Genomic DNA, 17,804 nt, shown 5'->3' on the forward strand with positions numbered 1-17,804 from the left:
AGGACTACAGAACTACTCCCTTTTTTCCTATTTCATAACATAGGGGCAAAGGGTTCTGTAGTTCACATAGAGACCTAGGAAGGAACAATGTAACTGATAAGAGTCAGCAAAGGCAAGACGCACAGGGAGTTGTCCGCTTTCCAGATTTCTGGCAGGATTGACATGTATTTTTTTGCCCATTTATCCAACAGATATATTAACCGCTTCCTGCCTGCCCACAATGTACTGCGGACAGCCAGCTGCTGTAGGTAAAAAGTGACATGCCCGTACATCGCTGCCTACTTCCAGATTAAGGGCACACAAATTGGCGACGACTGCCCCCCCCGACAGGCTCCTGCTGTGTACAATCACCTGTCAGCATCTCCCAGCCAATAATTCATGGCCAGGACCTGCTGATCATCACAGCCCAGAGCTCTGTGTTAGTAAGAAACACACAGCTCCGTACAGAGGGAGCGATCCGTCAGTTTCTCATCCCTGTAAAGCCGGGATGAGAAATTGAGAGATCATTAGTAAAAAGCAGAACACATTACACACATTACACACATTACACTGTCACATAGTTGGCCACACATTTAACCCTTTGATCGCCCTAGTTGTTAACCCCTTCCCAGCCAGTGTCATAGTTGCCAACATTTAAAAAAAATTTCCAGGGACACTTTGCAGCACAGCTATCAATTACCACACCCACTTCCCTGAAGCTCCGCCCATTCTGCATAATTAATCTTGCCTACTTATCAGATTATAGAGTCTACTCAATAAAGAGAGAATTACAGGAAATTAAAAAGGGAATTTCATATCTTAGGCCACAGTAGCAGAGTTGGAAAAATTCTCCCATTCAGCTGCACTACTTCTGCCTAACATTTATGGGCAGCCCGATTAACAGGCGCTTCCAGGGACAATATAAATTACCTGGGACAGGCTCCTATTTGCAGGGACTGTCCCAGGAAAAAAGGGTCAGTTGGCAAGTATGCAGTGTCATTAGTACAGTGACAGTGTATAGTATTATCGCTGATCACTGTATTAATTTCACTGGCGATGTCAGTGGCAGTTCGTCGGTTCCCCCCAGCATTAGTTAGTGTCAGATTGCCCACCGCACTATTGCAGTCCCCATCATAAGTCGCCGATCGCGCCTGTTAGATGTATAAAAAAAATTCAAAAAATTACATTTTCAGTATTTATGCCATATTTTGTAGGCGTTCTAACTTTCACACGTACCAATCAATATACACTTAGGCTTGGTTCACATATTTGCGAATTGGATTCATTTTTACCTGCACTCAATTCGCATAACTTGAGTGTGACCAGCTTTCAATGGAGCCGGTTATATCAGGCAGGCCCTTTCACTACAAAGTTGAAGATATGATAAATCTAAAGGAATGAAAATAAAAAAAATGTATAATGTATGGCCAGATTTAGGGTTATTCTCAGAGGAAATTATTATAGCTACATAACACTGGCTATGTATATTGAGTCACCACCAGTCAAGTTATACCCCAGTGTTTTTTTTTTTGGAAGTAAAAAAGTAACCAAAAGAATCCGAAATTTGGCCCTTTGTACTGTTGCTGTTCTGTTTAAACGACCATGGCCACCTTTCACCTAGTTTATTGATGTAATTGGAGGCTTTCATCTGGAAGTAGACTTTAGAACCGGTTGCTAAACAAATTAGTTCAAAGTTCAAACCCTCAGTTGACAATAGGCCTATCACCTCTGAGCTATTCTTGATGGAATGTATTGAGTTGTAGTTTTGATAACTTTTACATGGTAGAAATAATACTTCCTGTTGGTTATATGTATATAGTAAATCATGAAACAAAATCGTTGCATTATGCTGTCCACCAACGCTAGTGAAAACTTGAAATCCATGGTAATCTGTGGGTGTCTAATTTATAAAATTAGTTCAAGAAAATATTACCTTCTAAAGCCATGTGATGATTTTCAAATATGATAAAGCATTAAATAGGGAAAAGTGATCATGTCATAGAAATAGAGCATAGTAGATGCATTGTGATAACATTTGAGTCAATCATTGCTTTTCATTTCACCACATTTTTCTCCAGTTTATAAAACTTGAAAAAAAAATACATGCCAACGTGAAATGGAAAAGAAGTAATGAAAAGTAGATAAAATGAAAAAATTAAGAAGACAAAATCATAATAAAATAACAATTAGGCCAGACCAAAAAGAGAGCAAATAAGAAAAGTTCATTGTTATGGCTTACATACAGTACAACATACGTTACTACCAACAACTACAATATATACTACAAGACCCTACCTGAATAGAGATAAATTGACTAAATTGTTTAGGTAGACCCTTGTGTTACATTGGTAAATTTAAAGCAGACTGCAAAGGGATTCTACAGTCAGACTGTATGTATAGCGCTTTAAGGTTCCCATTGACATGAGATGACAGCACAACAATTTTATGGCTATGAGAGGCCTTCACCTATTTTATATATTTATTTATGTAGCACCCTCCTAGATAGGGTGCTAGGTAGGTAAAGCATAGTTGCTCTTTCTGCTTATCAGGGGAGCCTGATCAGTAGTTAGGCCTGCTCAGTGTGCTCAATGTGCGATTCATGTGGGTTGAGGGAGTGTCCCCACTGTATCCAATGAGGAGGTTCGTTGGACAGTGGAGGAAACCTGGCCAATGACGCACAGGCTTTTGTACCTCTCCCAGTGGGTTGGCACAGTGAGAGGTGCAACATGGGATAGGGTATAAAAGCCAAGAGCACATGAGGCAGGGGGTCTTTGGGCGGGAAGCCAGGTCCCGTAAGGAGGGTGACGGCTGTCTCTCCTTCTGTTTCTGTGGATGGTGGTCACAGGCGGTCGGCCTAGTGAGCCAGGAGTGTGGGGCTGAAACAGGAGGTCCATGATAGCTGACTGGTGGAGTTGAATGCAGAGCAACTCTGGGAAAAACAATGTCCGTGAGTACCGGGAAGCTTGCCGGGGGTCTGCCCAGGAAGGGGACCACTCCAGTGGAAAGTCAGTGGATGGGTGTCAGCACACACAGTAAGAGAGAAAGGGGGTGCCAAGCTAGAACTGTGAAGAGAAATTCAAGCAGGAACACTTAATCTATCTTCACTTCAGTGGCAGGGTAAAGCAGCGGCCTTGCCGCATCCTACAGTTAGTTGTCCTCACCATTGTGAATAGTTGTCAGTTGGAGTATCCCACTCATCCCTTCTCCTATTCAAGTTCTACAATAAACTACAAAACAACATCCCCTGCACTGTTCGTTGTCTGAGCCAAGTGTTTAAAGTGATACGTTTCCATAGACTGTTGCTATGGGTAACCCAGGGGAATCCAGAAGATACTATATCCAGCAGCCCTCTAGGGGGCAGTGCTACATTTATTACCGGTACTTATATAGTGCTGTAAATTTATGCAGCTCTTTACATATATATTGCACATTCACGTCAGTCCCTGCCCTCAAGGAGCTTACATTCTATGGTCCCTAACTCACATTCATACAAATACATACTAGGGCCAATTTAGACAGGAGCCAATTAACCTACAAACATGTCATGAGTGTGGGAGGAAACTGAAGTAGCCAGAAGAAACCCACACAGGACCAGTGAGAACATACAAACTCCATTCAAGTCAAGTGGCAACAATTGACTGGACAATTTCCCCTTTGACAAGCTGGCACTGGCCTTCCGTCCCTCTCAACTATTTCATTCATTTTTCAGTAAGTGAGAATAACATTTGTATGGCCACACCATTTTGCAGAAAATGATATAAACCCACAATTACAATGCATATGGCATAAAAGAAAACTCAGCAGTTGGCCTTACAAACATAAAGTCTCTGACTCAGTCATCTGTCTGTATAGCAAAGTCCTAGTGAGGGAGTAACTTGTGTTGTAATCCGCAGTTAGAATAGCACAATCTGTTAAATGGCTAACCCAGTAAGCCTATATTATTCAGGATTGGAGGGTGGTGGTCGGTCACACATTCCAGTCTCTAGGCCCTCTCAATTTACATACATTTATCAGTTTAGGAGACAGAGCAGTGCTGATAACGTGCCCACAAGCTGGAAGTATTGTATGCATGAAGAATCGTCCTATCAAGTCCATGATCCGCCTAAAACTTCCCAGGGAAGGGAAGTCTTGTGAACAGCTGAAATCTGGCCTTCTTTGAGTGACCACTCAATTGTTTCAGTAAAAAGTAATTCTTGAAATTGTCTTTAATTGCTTTTTAATTATTTAAATCAGTGAGGCTACACCCGCACTAGAAGGGTTAGCAGCACGATTTTTCTAGAGGAGAGGAAAAACTGTTTTACTTACCCAATCCTCCACTCCCTCGGCAGGCAGGGCTCAACCACGATCCAGTGGTGGACTATCCTTCGGCGTCCTCACATCCAGGCTATGGGCCCTACTCTGGTCTTGATATGGGCCCTGCTCTGGTCTCTATCTTAGACTTGTCTGACAGATTTGAGGAGGTGGGTTAGTTGAATGTATCAGTATAATTCATTGTTTGGCATATACTATTAATCTTGCAGGATTGAACCCTCAACAAGTCTGCTATCCTCAGGAGACCCTAAGGCTGCATTCACACTTGAGCATAGCGTTTTTGCACGTATTTTTACCGCGATTTTTAGGATTTTTTTTTCAGGCGTTTTTGGAGGCAGGCATTGACATCTATCAAAAACGCTGGTAATCAGCCCAAAAAGAAGCTCATGTACTTTTTTCAGCTACAGGCGTTTTGCAAAAGGCTCAGATGTGAACAGGGGCCATTTAAATGAATGGGGTTTTACTTGTTGGGTGTTTTGGAACGTTTTTTTTTAGTGTTTTTGGAGCTGAAAAACGCTCAAAAACGCCCAGGTGTGAATGGAGCCTTATTGATTTAACAGACAAAACCACTGGGTTGGTGACCCAGGATGAAGGCAGTGTTGTGGAGAATAAGAGCCAGAGGGTTTTGGGTAGGGTTGTCCCCTCATCTCTTTAAAACTGAACACATAATAATTACACAGGTTCTGGGGTTGAATCTTTAGGATTTTTACCGATTTAGCAACAGTGGCACAGGGGAAGATTGATAAATGGTTCTATTAATTAGGAATTTGGGGCCAAACCCCCAAATTTAAGTCAAAGCTTGTAAGGAAAACAATAGGTAGTCCTAAAAGACTTAAAAGCTTTGTAGAGATTTAATGTGAGCAGCTAAATTAAGGTTTGGGAATTTTCTTGTTTAGGCCTAGTAGTGGGGTCTTGTTTAGGCCTAGTAGTGGGGTATAAATCCCACTTGGTCCGAATGTATGTATAGAGCACATGTGTCAATCACAAGGCCCGCAGGCTGAATCCGGCCCTCCAGGCCATTTCATGTGGCCCATGCACCTCTCCTGCAGCTGCGGAACCCCCCTCGTCTCAGCAGTTGGCAGGAGAGAGGAGGACAGAAATCCTCCATCAGATCCTGCACTCCTCTGTGCAGCCACGGGGAAGCTTGTCTCTTCCCCCTACCTCAGCAGTCGGCAGCAGAGAGGACAAAACTCCCCCTACAGATACTGCACTGCTCTGTGCAGAATCCCACAGCTGACTCCAATTCTCCTTTGGTCCTCCTTTAGACCCTGCATTTTTTGTCTCCCAGATCCACCCCAGCTTCTTCTCAGCAGCAACACAAGGTAAGGAGGGGTGCACTCTGATGTAAGGGAGGGTGGGGGACTCGACATCTGCTTATAAGTATAATGAGAATAATAATACTATGCCAGTTCAAAAGGAGGGTTGTAGACCGCTGTGTCATCTACAAGAAACTTTATTGTTCCCCCGTGCATTGGCGCCACGCTCGGCGCCGGCGTGTGACGTCACCGCATGACGCCACGACGCCGACGTTCCGCTTTCCATCCACAGTGTATTTCAGGCAACCGTGGAGACGGTCTGCCTGTTCGGTCTGCCGCTTCGGCGGTGGCTACCTCTATGCACTGGCGTGACGCTGGGCCCACAGTGCGGAGCTATGATCGGCGGGCATGGGACACACATGTCCACAGTCTGGGCTTCAAATTCGGTATGTTTCTTTTGGCCTCTACTTCTCTGGTTTTCTACTTCACTTGTCACCCTTGGCTATCGGTTCTTCCTTTCTCCACATTTTTCTTTGTTTCTGCACAGTATCACACCCTCCTCAGGGGTTCTTATATACAATCGCTACTTTATCACATGGTCGATCTTTGATACTATGGGCAAGCAATTTCTTATACCATGCACTTAATACCATTCTTTCACTTCACCATGGATGATTCCCACCCCCCTCTGGCACCTTCTATACTCTTTCTTTGGCGGCAGCAGCACTATGATATTTCTACCATAAAAATACTTATGTACTTATGGCATATTCGATACATATATACATATGTATATAATCTTTACTATTTGACAGATATTTCCTGTTCTGCTGCCACAAGCAATGTCTCTACACCATATACTCCAGCCCACACTCTTCATGCGTGTGGCGTGTCTGACCCCTTTCTGCCCGCCCTGTGGACCCTCAGCTCCCGTGGGAGACCATCCGAGCCATGTCCTATTCCCTTAGCCAGCAAACACCTGCAAAGCAACGTAAGTTTGGGAATTAGAGGTCTACATCTCCTCTCCTTTCCCCCTTTTCTTCCAGTTTTTATTCGTCCTCATTTGCCATTTTTTACATATACTTTTTTACACACACAGATCATACATCTACTCCTGATGAAGTGGCATACTAAGACCACGAAACGCGTCGAGTTATTATGATGTTTTGATTACTATCCATTACTTCAATACTGTTGACCATTGCAGTCCATTGATGTCTATGAATATACTTCTGTATGTACAATTGCTATGTTGATCTTATGGAAACTGGAACTGGGATGTACTATTCCCCCCTTTTTATCGTTTACTTGTTGATGTCCAATACATATATAATTATATGTCATGTTTATTATCTGTATGCATGTATGTATCAATAAATGAGACATCTTTTTTCCTGCTATCCTGGTCATGTCTCTCACTCAAAGTCCCAAAACTTCCTTCATGTTCTTTGAACCGGGATGGAGGCGCACAATTTGTCCCATTGTGCTCCTCACTCAAAGTCCCAAACTTCCCCCTCCTCTACAGAAACTTTATTGGAGACACTTACACAGAACACCATGGCAGAACTATGTTCTATCTGAGCAGTCTCCAATAAAGTTTCTTGTAGATGATACCAGTGGTGTGAGACCCTCCTTTTCAGACTGGCATCATCTACTACAGTAGTGTGAGTGGGATCCTTGCCAATCTGCACCTGCCCTTCACAGTTTAAAGCGGAGTTCCACCCTGGGAAAGTTTTTATTAATAAAAATACCCCCGGGACAGTCAGAGCTAGTGCATTCCACAATGGCTAGCCTCTGATCTGTCCCGGGTTGCACTTACCTTTTAGAAGAAATACTTAACTTGAAAATGTATTGTCCAGCGCTGCCATCTCAGGTGTGGGCAGCTTGAAGCCAGCGCGATCCTCTTCTGCGTCCTCTTCCATCTTCTTCGGTCCCACGATGCACTGCACCAGCCCCGCCGTCACTTCCGGTGCCACAGCGTCATCCCTGCACAGCTTCTGGGCATGCCCAGAAGCTGTTTAGCAAGGTATGACGGCGCCTGCACCGGAACTGACGTCGGGCCGGTGCAGGCGCATTGATTCCTGGGAGCGATGACGTTCAGCTCCCAGGAATCATTGCAAGCCAGGAAGTGATGAATCGCTGTGGCCGCCGAGGGGAGGAAGAGGAAGTAAGGTGAGTATATTTACTTCTAAACCAGGTAAGTAAAAAAAAAAAAAAAAAATTGCGATTATCCATTTGTTTTTCAGGTGACCCGGAGCGAGAAGATGGAGGTAAGTATAATTTTAGGGTGGAACTCCGCTTTAAGTCCTAAGTTATAACTAAAACCAGTATTATTCGAATGCAGAGGCAAATATTTACTATAAAAAAAAGAGTAGATATATTTATATAGTCTTACAGATACCACTGGTCCTTTGAGGACAACCATAATGCTGATGTGGCGCTCAATGAAATTGAGTTTGACACCCCTGGTATAGAGGTAGGAAGAAGTTAATTCTATTTGCCAGTATTTTAGTCGTTATTTTGAGGTCTGCGTTTATGACGAAGATGGGGCTCCTAGATCTTATCTCAGTTTTGGGAGTACATGAATAAAAGTTGATGCAGATTATTACATTTGTTATTTTTGATTTTGATATTTTGATTTTTATATTATTTTCATATTTTTTTATTGACCTGTGTTACTGGGAATGTGTCGCAGGTGTATCCTTTGTATACACACTTTGCCTAAAAAGGGGCCAGAAAGCTAGGAGGTATACTAATTTATAAAACACAAGTGAATGTCTAATATTTTGAAAGAGGGGTACAGGATTTTTTTTTAATAATCATACTTACCTAGGTGGAGAATGCAGTATCAATTCGATGGTGCACCTGTCCCCCAACGGCTCTAAAACTGAGAACCGAGCGATCAAACAGAGCTGATTGCTCTGTTCTCAGAGCTCCGTGAGCAGAAAGTTGGTGACTGTCAGTAACTGCTGTCTGCTCTGTCCCCCCCCCCCCTTTCCCTGCACTGGAGAGCTGGGCTGTGGAGGGGGCAGAAGGGACTGGCTCAGTCTCTCAGCAGCTCGCCGAGAGGCTCAGCCAGATGCCGGTCCAGGCATGTGAGCAGATGCCGACCATATTGTTGCGATCATTCCCCAGCCAGGAGCAGCTCTGTCACGTCAGCCGACAGCGGGCTTCAGCCTGCTGTCTGCTGAAAACGGGTCAAAGGAGTGCAGAACACGTTGCACTCCTGTGATCCACAGAAGTACAGACAAATAGGCTTTGGCTGTACTCCTCGTTTAATTTTTATCTCCGTTCCTAACATCATTACCTTACACTCTATATCTGCAGCAGGCCAGGAAAAGGAAAACATTTACAAAATACAAATGAAGTTCATTGAAAGGTGACATTTGATAAGAATATAACCGATAAGCTAGGTTACAAAGATCAATCAAAATCAGGTAAGCACAGACCGTGATTACACCATAAAAATAGGTCACAAAAGCAAACTAATGTTAACCGCTTGCCGACTGCTCACAGTATATTTACTGCGGCAGTCAGCCCCTCACAGGCAGAGTGACGTAGGTCTACGTCGCTCGCCTGTGAGGCTCTGGGGAGCGAGCGCGCGCCCGCGGAGGCGCGCTCCCGCTCCCGCGCGGTCACGGACCCCCCCGCGCGTGTGACCAGCGGACCCGATGTCCGCCGGTCACTCGGTGATGGGCGGGGGAGAGGGAGAATGTCAGGCGGCTTGTGTAAACAAGCCAGCTGTCATTCTCCTCGGTGTAAAGACAGTGATCACACGGATCTACTATGTAGATCCATTGATCACTGTTCCTACACTAGTAGCCACAGCCAATCACAGTAGAAAGCACGCCCCTAGGGACACACACAGCCCCTCCCTCCCAAATAAAGTTAACCCCTTCACTACCAGTGTATTTTTACAGTAACAGTGCATATATATAGCACTGATTACTGTAGAAATGTCACTGGTAACCCCAAAAGTGTCAAAAATGTCAGTCAAGGGTCCGATCTGTCCGCCCCAATGTCGCAGTACCGCAAAAAAAATCGCAGATCGCCGCCATTACACGTTAAAAAAAAAAACAACAAAAATGACAAAAATCTTTCCCTTTGTTAGTAAACGCGATAACTTTTGCGCAAACCAATCAAAATACGCTTTTTGCGATTTTTTTTTACCAAACATAGGAAGCTTAAAACAAATTGGCCGAAAATGTTAAAAAATTTTGATTTTTACATTTTTTTTGGGGGGAATTTCATATAAAAAAATGTGAAAAATATTGTTGTTTTTGCAAAATGTACACTCTTTTTTTGTTTATAGCGCAAAAAGTAAAAATCGCACGGGTGATCAAATACCACCAAAAGAAAGCTCCGTTTGTGGGAAAAAAAGGACGTCAAATTCGTTTAGGTACAGCGTCGCACGACCGCGCAATTGTCCGTTAAAGTCACGCAGTGCCGAATCGCAAAATACCCCCTGGTCGTTAAGCAGGAAAATCCTCCGGGGCTTAAGTGGTTAAAGGGAATGTATTCTAGATTGTAAGCTCTATCGAGCAGGGCCCTCTAGTTCCTCCTGTTTTGAATTGTATTGTAACTGTATTGTCTTCCCTCACATTGTAAAACGCTGCGCAAACTGTTTGCGCTATATAAATCCTGTATAATAATAATAATAATAATATTCTAATTTTATTTATTTTTTTTTTTTATTTATTATAATAGGGCTAAAAATAAATATAATTACATGTTAACCAGTTATGTTTGAACTATTGCATATTAACGGTTTGCCTTACCGAAGCAGTTTTAACATTTTTTACATACATGTTAAAATCTGAATTTTTTTTTTTTTTCTAGAAAATTACTTAGAACCCCGAAAAATAATATATTTTCAGAAATAATAGGCCGTAGAAAATAAAATTGCGGTTGTTGCAATTTTTTATGTAACTTGATATGTGCGCAGGCGCTTATCAATGGATAATTTTACACGGCAAATACATAAATGAACTTTAGCGCACACAAACATCATGCCCAATTTTTGGGTAAAATATAAAAGTTGATGTTGTGGCGAATAAATATATACCAAACATATCAAGATTAAGAGCCGGTTCACACTGAGGCGACACAACTTCGGGGGGCGACCTGTGAAGTTGCGTGCACCACTGTGCACCTTGACTTTGGCACGACTTGCAGGGACTTCACATAATGGAAGTCTATGCAAGTCGCTCCGAGGTCGCCCCAAAGTAGTACAGGACCCTTTTTCTAAGTCGGAGGGACTTGTGTCGCTCCTATTAGAACGGGTCCTGTACTACTCAATGGACCGCGACCGACCGCGACTTGTCAGGCTGACAAGTCGCCTGACAAGTCGCGGCAGTGTGAATGGGCTCTTAAAATTGCAAATGCCTGAGAAATGGCGACTAACTACGGTACCTAAAATTGTCCATAAGTGATGCTTTAAAAGTACTTTACTGGAGTTAAACATGATCTCTGTGCTAGAATTATTGCTCTCACTCCCTGGTGCGACGATACCTCACTTATGGTGCAACCATTGTTTACATATGAGTGCCGCCAAGGTTTGCATTCGTGTGCATGTGTGGGAAAACTGCTTTTACATTTTTTTTGTTATTTTTATTTATTTTATTTTACAATTTTTTATTTATTTATTTTTTAACTTTATTGCTATCACAAAGGAGTAAACTAGCCTCCTTGTGAAAGCTTTGGGGAGTGACAGGTATGGTTTATGGAGACCCCTGAAGTCTCCCTTGTCCTTCAAAGAAGTTGCTTAAACACAGATCGTTTTTAATCAGCTGCAATACTGTCTGTAACAGCCAGGAAACGAGGGCTCTGAAACCAGAAGTGACAAAATCCTTGTTGCTACTGGGAGATGGGGAAACAGATGTTCCTCCATGTTCCTGACTCTCTGGATGAATGAGAGACCCTGTGAATGGTGGCTGGGGAAGGGGGGAGGTGGGAAGGGGGAGTGGGGTTCTGCAGCTTTGTGTAAGACCCCTTTAACCACTTAAGCCCTGGAAGATTTTACCCCCTTCATGACCAGGGCCTATTTTGCGTGAATTTAACGGACAATTGCGCAGTCGTGCGACCCTGTACCTAAACGAATTTGACGTCCTTTTTTCCCCACAAACAGAGCTTTCTTTTGGTGGTATTTGATCACCTGTGCGATTTTTTGATCATGCGCTATAAACAAAAAAAGAGCGACAATTTTGCAAAAATAACAATATTTTTCACATTTTTTTATATAAAATTCCACCCAAAAAAATGTAAAAACCAAAAATTTTTAACATTTTAGGCCAATTTTTTTTTTACCATATGTTTGGTAAAAAAAATCGCAAAAAGCGTATTTTGATTGGTTTGCGCAAAAGTTATTGCGTTTACTAACAAAGGGAAAGATTTTTGTAATTTTTGTTGTTTTTTTTTTTAATGCGTAATGCCGGCGATCTGCGATTTTTTTTTTTTTGCGGGACTGCGTCATTGCGGCAGACAGATCGGACCCTTAACTGACATTTTTGACACTTTTGGCGTTACCAGTGACATTACTACAGTAATCAGTGCTATACATATGCACTGTTACTGTAAAAATGACACTGGCAGTGCAGGGGTTAACTTTATTGGAGAGGGAGGGGTTAAGTGTGTCCCTAGGGGCGTGTTTCTAACTGTGATTGGATGTGGCTACATGTGTAAGAACAGAGATCAACGGTCCTACATAGTAGAACCGTGTGATCTCCATTCTTACACAGGGAAGAATTACAGGCGGCTTTGTTTACATTAGCCGCCTGCCTTTCTTCCGGTGTAACGGAAGATCACGAGTGCCCGGCGGACATCGGGTCCGCCGGGCACACGCGCGGGGGGGGTCTGTGACCGCGCGGGAGCGCGCCTTCGGCGGTGCGCACTCGCTCCCAAAACCCTTACAGGCTAGCGACGTAGTACTTTGCCTGTGAGGGGCTGACTGCCGCAGTAAATATACTGACGGCAGTCGGCAAGTGGTTAACACTTTTACGAGCTGAAAGTTGCGTGACTTGCCGCGACTTAAAGCAATGCCTGTGTAATTTTGAGGTTGGTGGACCTCAAGTCTCATCAAAGTCGGACCAAAGTAGTGCAGGGACTACTTTGAAGTCGCACATATATGAATGGCAGTCATTGGAAATCATGGGGTACGACTTGTCATGTGACTTTGCAGTCCCAAGTGGCAGGACAAGTCGCACAAGTATGAAAGGGGCCTAAGAATTCAGGCTGCAGGCATGATCCAGATAAAACCGCTTTCCAACTCAGATGTTTTTTTATACACTGGGCAGCAAGCCTTTAGATCAGGCATGTCCAACCTGTGGCCCGGGGGCCGCATGCGGCCCAGAACCACAGGCAATGCGGCCCACTGCCCCCTGACAATTTTATTTATTTTTTTTGCTGGGGAGGAAGGAAGTCGAGTCGGGGGCATGGCCACAGAGGTTTCCAACTAACTGTAGGCAGAGGCTGCCTGGGAGGGGATCATCCACTCCACTAGTTGTGTTAAATTAGTGCCTGGGGGGGGCGTGGCAGCGCGGGAAGGGCGCAGCAGCGTTTTATTACTCATATACCCTAACTATAGTATATCTTTTATATGCGGCCCGAGAAAATTTCTCTACACTCAATGTGGCCCAGAGAGGCCAAAAGGTTGGACACCCATGCTTTAGATATATGGGTTGCATCTTTCAACTGGTATCCCTTGTCTAAGTCAGGAATTATTTTTTTTTAATTTTGTTGTACAAATGAGTTATTCAGAGTATTATAGGATCCATTATCTAATGGTTATCACATGCGGTATTTGTGTTTTTTTTTGGAAATATTGCATGCAAATATAATAAGTCAGTTATGTGAGGTAAATAGTCCAAAGAAATCAATTAAAGTCAATTCACTAAATTCACACAAAAAAAAATAAATGACCCCATGATATAGGCCCCTGGTGCCCAACATTCAGCCCGCTGGTCCTCTGCTTGTGGCCTGTGGACTATTGGGCACCATATATAGCAAAGTAGCACCGAAGTTCCAGGTGCTGGAATGGTTTCTGTGTTCCAGCACTCGACTGAAAGAAAGACTTACTGTGGGTGGAATTATATTTTAATGTATTGATCACCAATTTGAGAGGATGGTGCATTAACTTTCACTGTCATGACTACCAATGCAGGGGTGATGGGGGTTTACCTTTCACTGCCAATGACCACCAATCAAGCAGCATCTCTGGGGTTACATTTCAATACCAGTGACCAGGGCTAAGACAAGGGGTGGGCAGGAGGAACGGTTGCCCTGGGCGCATTGATATTTTGCAGGGATGGGGGGGCGCCTTGACCCTAACCCTAAGGGAAGGGGGCGCAGTTTGCCATCCTTGCCCTGGGCACTGGATGATCTTGTCCCGGCACTGCCAGTAACCACCAATGTGAATGTGGGGTTATTAGTACTAACACCGGTACTGGGCACTATACAGTAATTGCATCCACTGACACCAGTGCTGGAAGTTAATATTGCGCCAACTGATGGCAATACTGGGGAGGGTTGTGTCCATTGATACCGATGTTGAAGGTTAATTATTGCATTCACTGAAACCAATGTTGGAGGTTAATATTGCATCCACAGTCAGCAATGCTGGGGGTTATTATTGCATCCTCTGACGCCAGTGTTGGGAGTTATTATTGCACTCACTCACACACCAATGCTGGGGGTTATTGTACTTCAACTTCTTCAGTGTGCATGAAACACATTGTGATGCAAAAAAATGCAGTAAGACCAACATTTTTGGGCATTGAGGTGCGATCTCCTGCTGATCAGGTATGGAATCTGCCACATACTAAAGGGGAACCCTACATTGGTCAATAAGTAAAAACAATGCATCAGTGTGGAAATGTTCTGCACCAAGTTCAGGAATGTAATTAAATTATAACATTTCACTAGAGGGGAATTGTTCAGTAAATGAAGGCACGCTGAGAGCGTTTTCATAGCTTCACAATATTTTGGTGTCCTCAATTATAGAAAATCTCCCTTGTTTGCAGTGTTGCTTCAATCCAATTTTGGTCCAACTCTTAGTGCGATTATGTAGTGTGACTTGAATGCAACTTGGATACTACTTTATTACTACTTTAAAATGTTTTTTTTTTTAATATTCTGTGGAGCCATAGTTACACTGGGAACTGCACAAAAGTAGTAGAAGAACCTTTTCCAAAATCCCACTGTGCTGAGTTGCATTGATGTGAACGGATGCCTTTGAAAACAATGTGATTTCCATAGTCATGCGATGCTGTGCGACTCAAGTTGCATCTGAAATCACACTGGTGGGACTGGAGCCAAAGGCTGGATACACACTATACAACTTTTGTTGTTAGATTTCCTTTAGATTTACCTTCAACTATGTAGTGCAAGGGCCTGCCTGATCACATACAAATTGAAAGTGTTTAGATTTGACCTCATATTATATGGTTTTGGTAAATCTAAAGGAAAAAATCTAAAGATAATTGTATAGTGTGTATCCAGCCTAAGAATGTGAAAAAAGTGGTAAAATATAAAAAAAAATAACACTAAATATAAGTGCTACATTTTGCAAAACATGAATATTTAAAACATTTGTTAGAACAAAAAACATTTTTTTAGTGAATTGACTACTTTTGAGACAAATACTGCATGAGCTATTTTAAGACAAAAAATGATATTTAATGCATATATTCTAAATTATATTTACATTATATATATATATATATATATATATATATATATATATATATATATATATATATATATATATATATATACATATATACATACATACATAATATACATATTCTAAAGATAATAATATATTAATTTTCCTATTTGTAAATCCTTTACATAGTACAAACATTATTACTGAATGCTGTGTTTTTTTACATCAGTCCCTGCACATCCAATGTCTACATTATACCCTAGGCCAAACTGGTCAGTTAACTTACAAATACATTTTGAACAGTTTTTAAAAAAAAACAGACCACCATCCAGAAACCTACAAATCCCAATCCATACAGATATTGTCCTAAAAGATTTTGAGGCAAGAAACTGGTTTTTAGGGCTTCAATACAATTCAGATGACCACTGCGCTGTCCTTTAAAAATAGACATTGTTGGCAACAGAACAAGGAATCACTTTGCTGCTTATTTTTACTTCCTGTTGCTGTTTTACTATTGTGAATTTATTGCTATGCTTTTAATATTTTTTCTTTTTTTTTTTTTTAGAGCTGAAAGATGCCGTTGAGGAAGTAATGCCAGAACTCCAGAAAGACAATGCAAAAGTATTTTATATATCAGAGACACCGGTCAGTGAGGGGACTGAAACTTTCTTGGACAAAGTTAAAGCTGCATCGTGTGAATCCGTTCCTAAATCCTTGAGGTCTTTTATTACTGGGAAAACCCTTGCCATGTATATCTATACATCAGGAACAACAGGTAAAAGGTGATAACTTCTATAAAAATAATAATGCACTCTCCTAAAACATATCACGTGAACCAAAAATTCAAATAATATTAGTTGATCCTTTCCAATATCATATGTCCATTATTAACCACTTTACCACTGGAGGATTTTGCTGTCTTACGTCTGGGCCACTTTTTGCGATTCGGCACTGTGTGAATTTAACTGACAATTGCGCGGTCATGCAATGCCGTACCCAAACGAAATTTAGGTCATTTTTTTCCCAAAAACAGAGCTTTCTTTTGGTGGTATTTGATCACCTGTGCGATTTTTCCTTTTTGAGCTATAAACAAAAAAAGAGCGACAATTTTGAAAAAATAACAATATTTTTCACATCTTTTTATTTGAAATTTCCCCCCCCCCCCAAAAAAAAATGTAAAAATCTAAGTTTTTTATCATTTTAGGCCAATTTGTTTTCTGCTACATATTTTTGGTAAAAAAAAATCACAATAAGCGTATTTTGATCGGTTTGCGCAAAAGTTATCTGTTATTTTTGGTGTTTTTTTGGTGTTTTTTTTTTTAACGAGTAATGGCGGCGATCTGCGATTTTTTCTTGCGGGACTGCGACATTGCGGCGGACAGATCGGACCCTTGACTGACATTTTTGACACTTTTGGGGGTACCAGTGACATTACTACAGTAATCAGTGCTATACATATGCACTGTTACTGTAAAAATGACACTGGCAGGGAAGGGGTTAATTTTATTGGAGAGGGAGGGGTTAATGTATGCCTGGTGCTTACTGACATGTGTGGGGGGAGGTGACTGAGTGACACAGGGACAGATCGCAGGTTCAGCTATGCTGAACCCTGCAATCTGACCCTACCTGTCACTTAGGAGATCCGCCCGCTTTGTTTACACAAGCGGGCGGATCTCCAGACTCGATTCTCCGACGATCGGGGAAGAGCAGCGGCAATCGCCGCTGCTCCTCCTCTGGCCCGACTCCCGCTGTGACTGAATACAGCGGGAGCGAGCCTCCGGCGGGGCGTGTGCGCCGCTGAGAAAGGGGAGTGTCTGGCGACGTAGGTCTACGTCGCCAGACGATAACGAACGACTTTGCCGCAGTAGCAGCTCAGTGAGCAGCGGTAAAGTGGTTAATGGTTTATTAATTATATTTATTCACTTATGAATTTTTTTGCACTTTATGGGGAAGGTTTATTATGTACATTTTTATACATGAATTGCACTATATATTTTGTCATTCACATAATAGTGGGCATATATTGGAAGGTATCAAATAATATTATTTAAATTTTTGGTTCACATGTTATATTTTTTAAGAGACAAATTATTATTTCTCTTTCGTTCACTGACAGACACAGCTTCAAGTCTTCAGACCATTGGGCTTATGCTCTCGCGGTCTAGGAGTAGGACTAGGCGGAAACCTTTTTGGTTACGCCCCTGGGGCAGTCCCAGGGGGTATACCAACACTTCCTGCTTTAGGACTCCAGTTTTTTCTGCCTAGTCAGGAGTAAGGACCTGGCTCTCTGCTTGGATCTGCGCCCTGGCATTTTTTCCTATTTCAGTGGAGTTTTTTACTTTATCTTTATTATTTTTGTTCCTGTGTGAACTACAATCAACTGTTCTTGTGTAAACTACAATCAACAGCCGGACTGGGTGACGCACTGCATATTCTAGATCCTTAAGGTCTTCCCGGTCTGGCCTGCGAGCGCGACCCAACTATTAGCTCCACGCTAGGTTGGCCGCGACATAGCCCCACTGGACAGGGGCTGACTGGCGAATGAAACACCTCACGAGGTCGCATAGCCCTGTTCACGACAATAGTCATAACTAAAG

The 17,804-nt window shown here is 42.5% G+C and overlaps 1 protein-coding gene across 1 annotated transcript in view; it reads left to right on the top strand.

The window, feature by feature from the left end:
- The window catches only part of SLC27A2 (solute carrier family 27 member 2), a 79,828-nt gene that overhangs the window by 18,470 nt on the left and 43,554 nt on the right, over window positions 1–17,804 (top strand). The window contains exon 2 of the mRNA XM_082256260.1: window positions 15,773–15,982. Within this exon, the coding sequence (XP_082112386.1) occupies window positions 15,773–15,982 (210 nt within the window). The remainder of the gene's footprint in view (window positions 1–15,772; window positions 15,983–17,804) is intronic.

Source organism: Pelophylax lessonae, assembly GCF_965119305.1.
Source record: "Pelophylax lessonae genome assembly, chromosome: 4".
NCBI classification, from domain to species: Eukaryota; Metazoa; Chordata; class Amphibia; order Anura; family Ranidae; genus Pelophylax; species Pelophylax lessonae.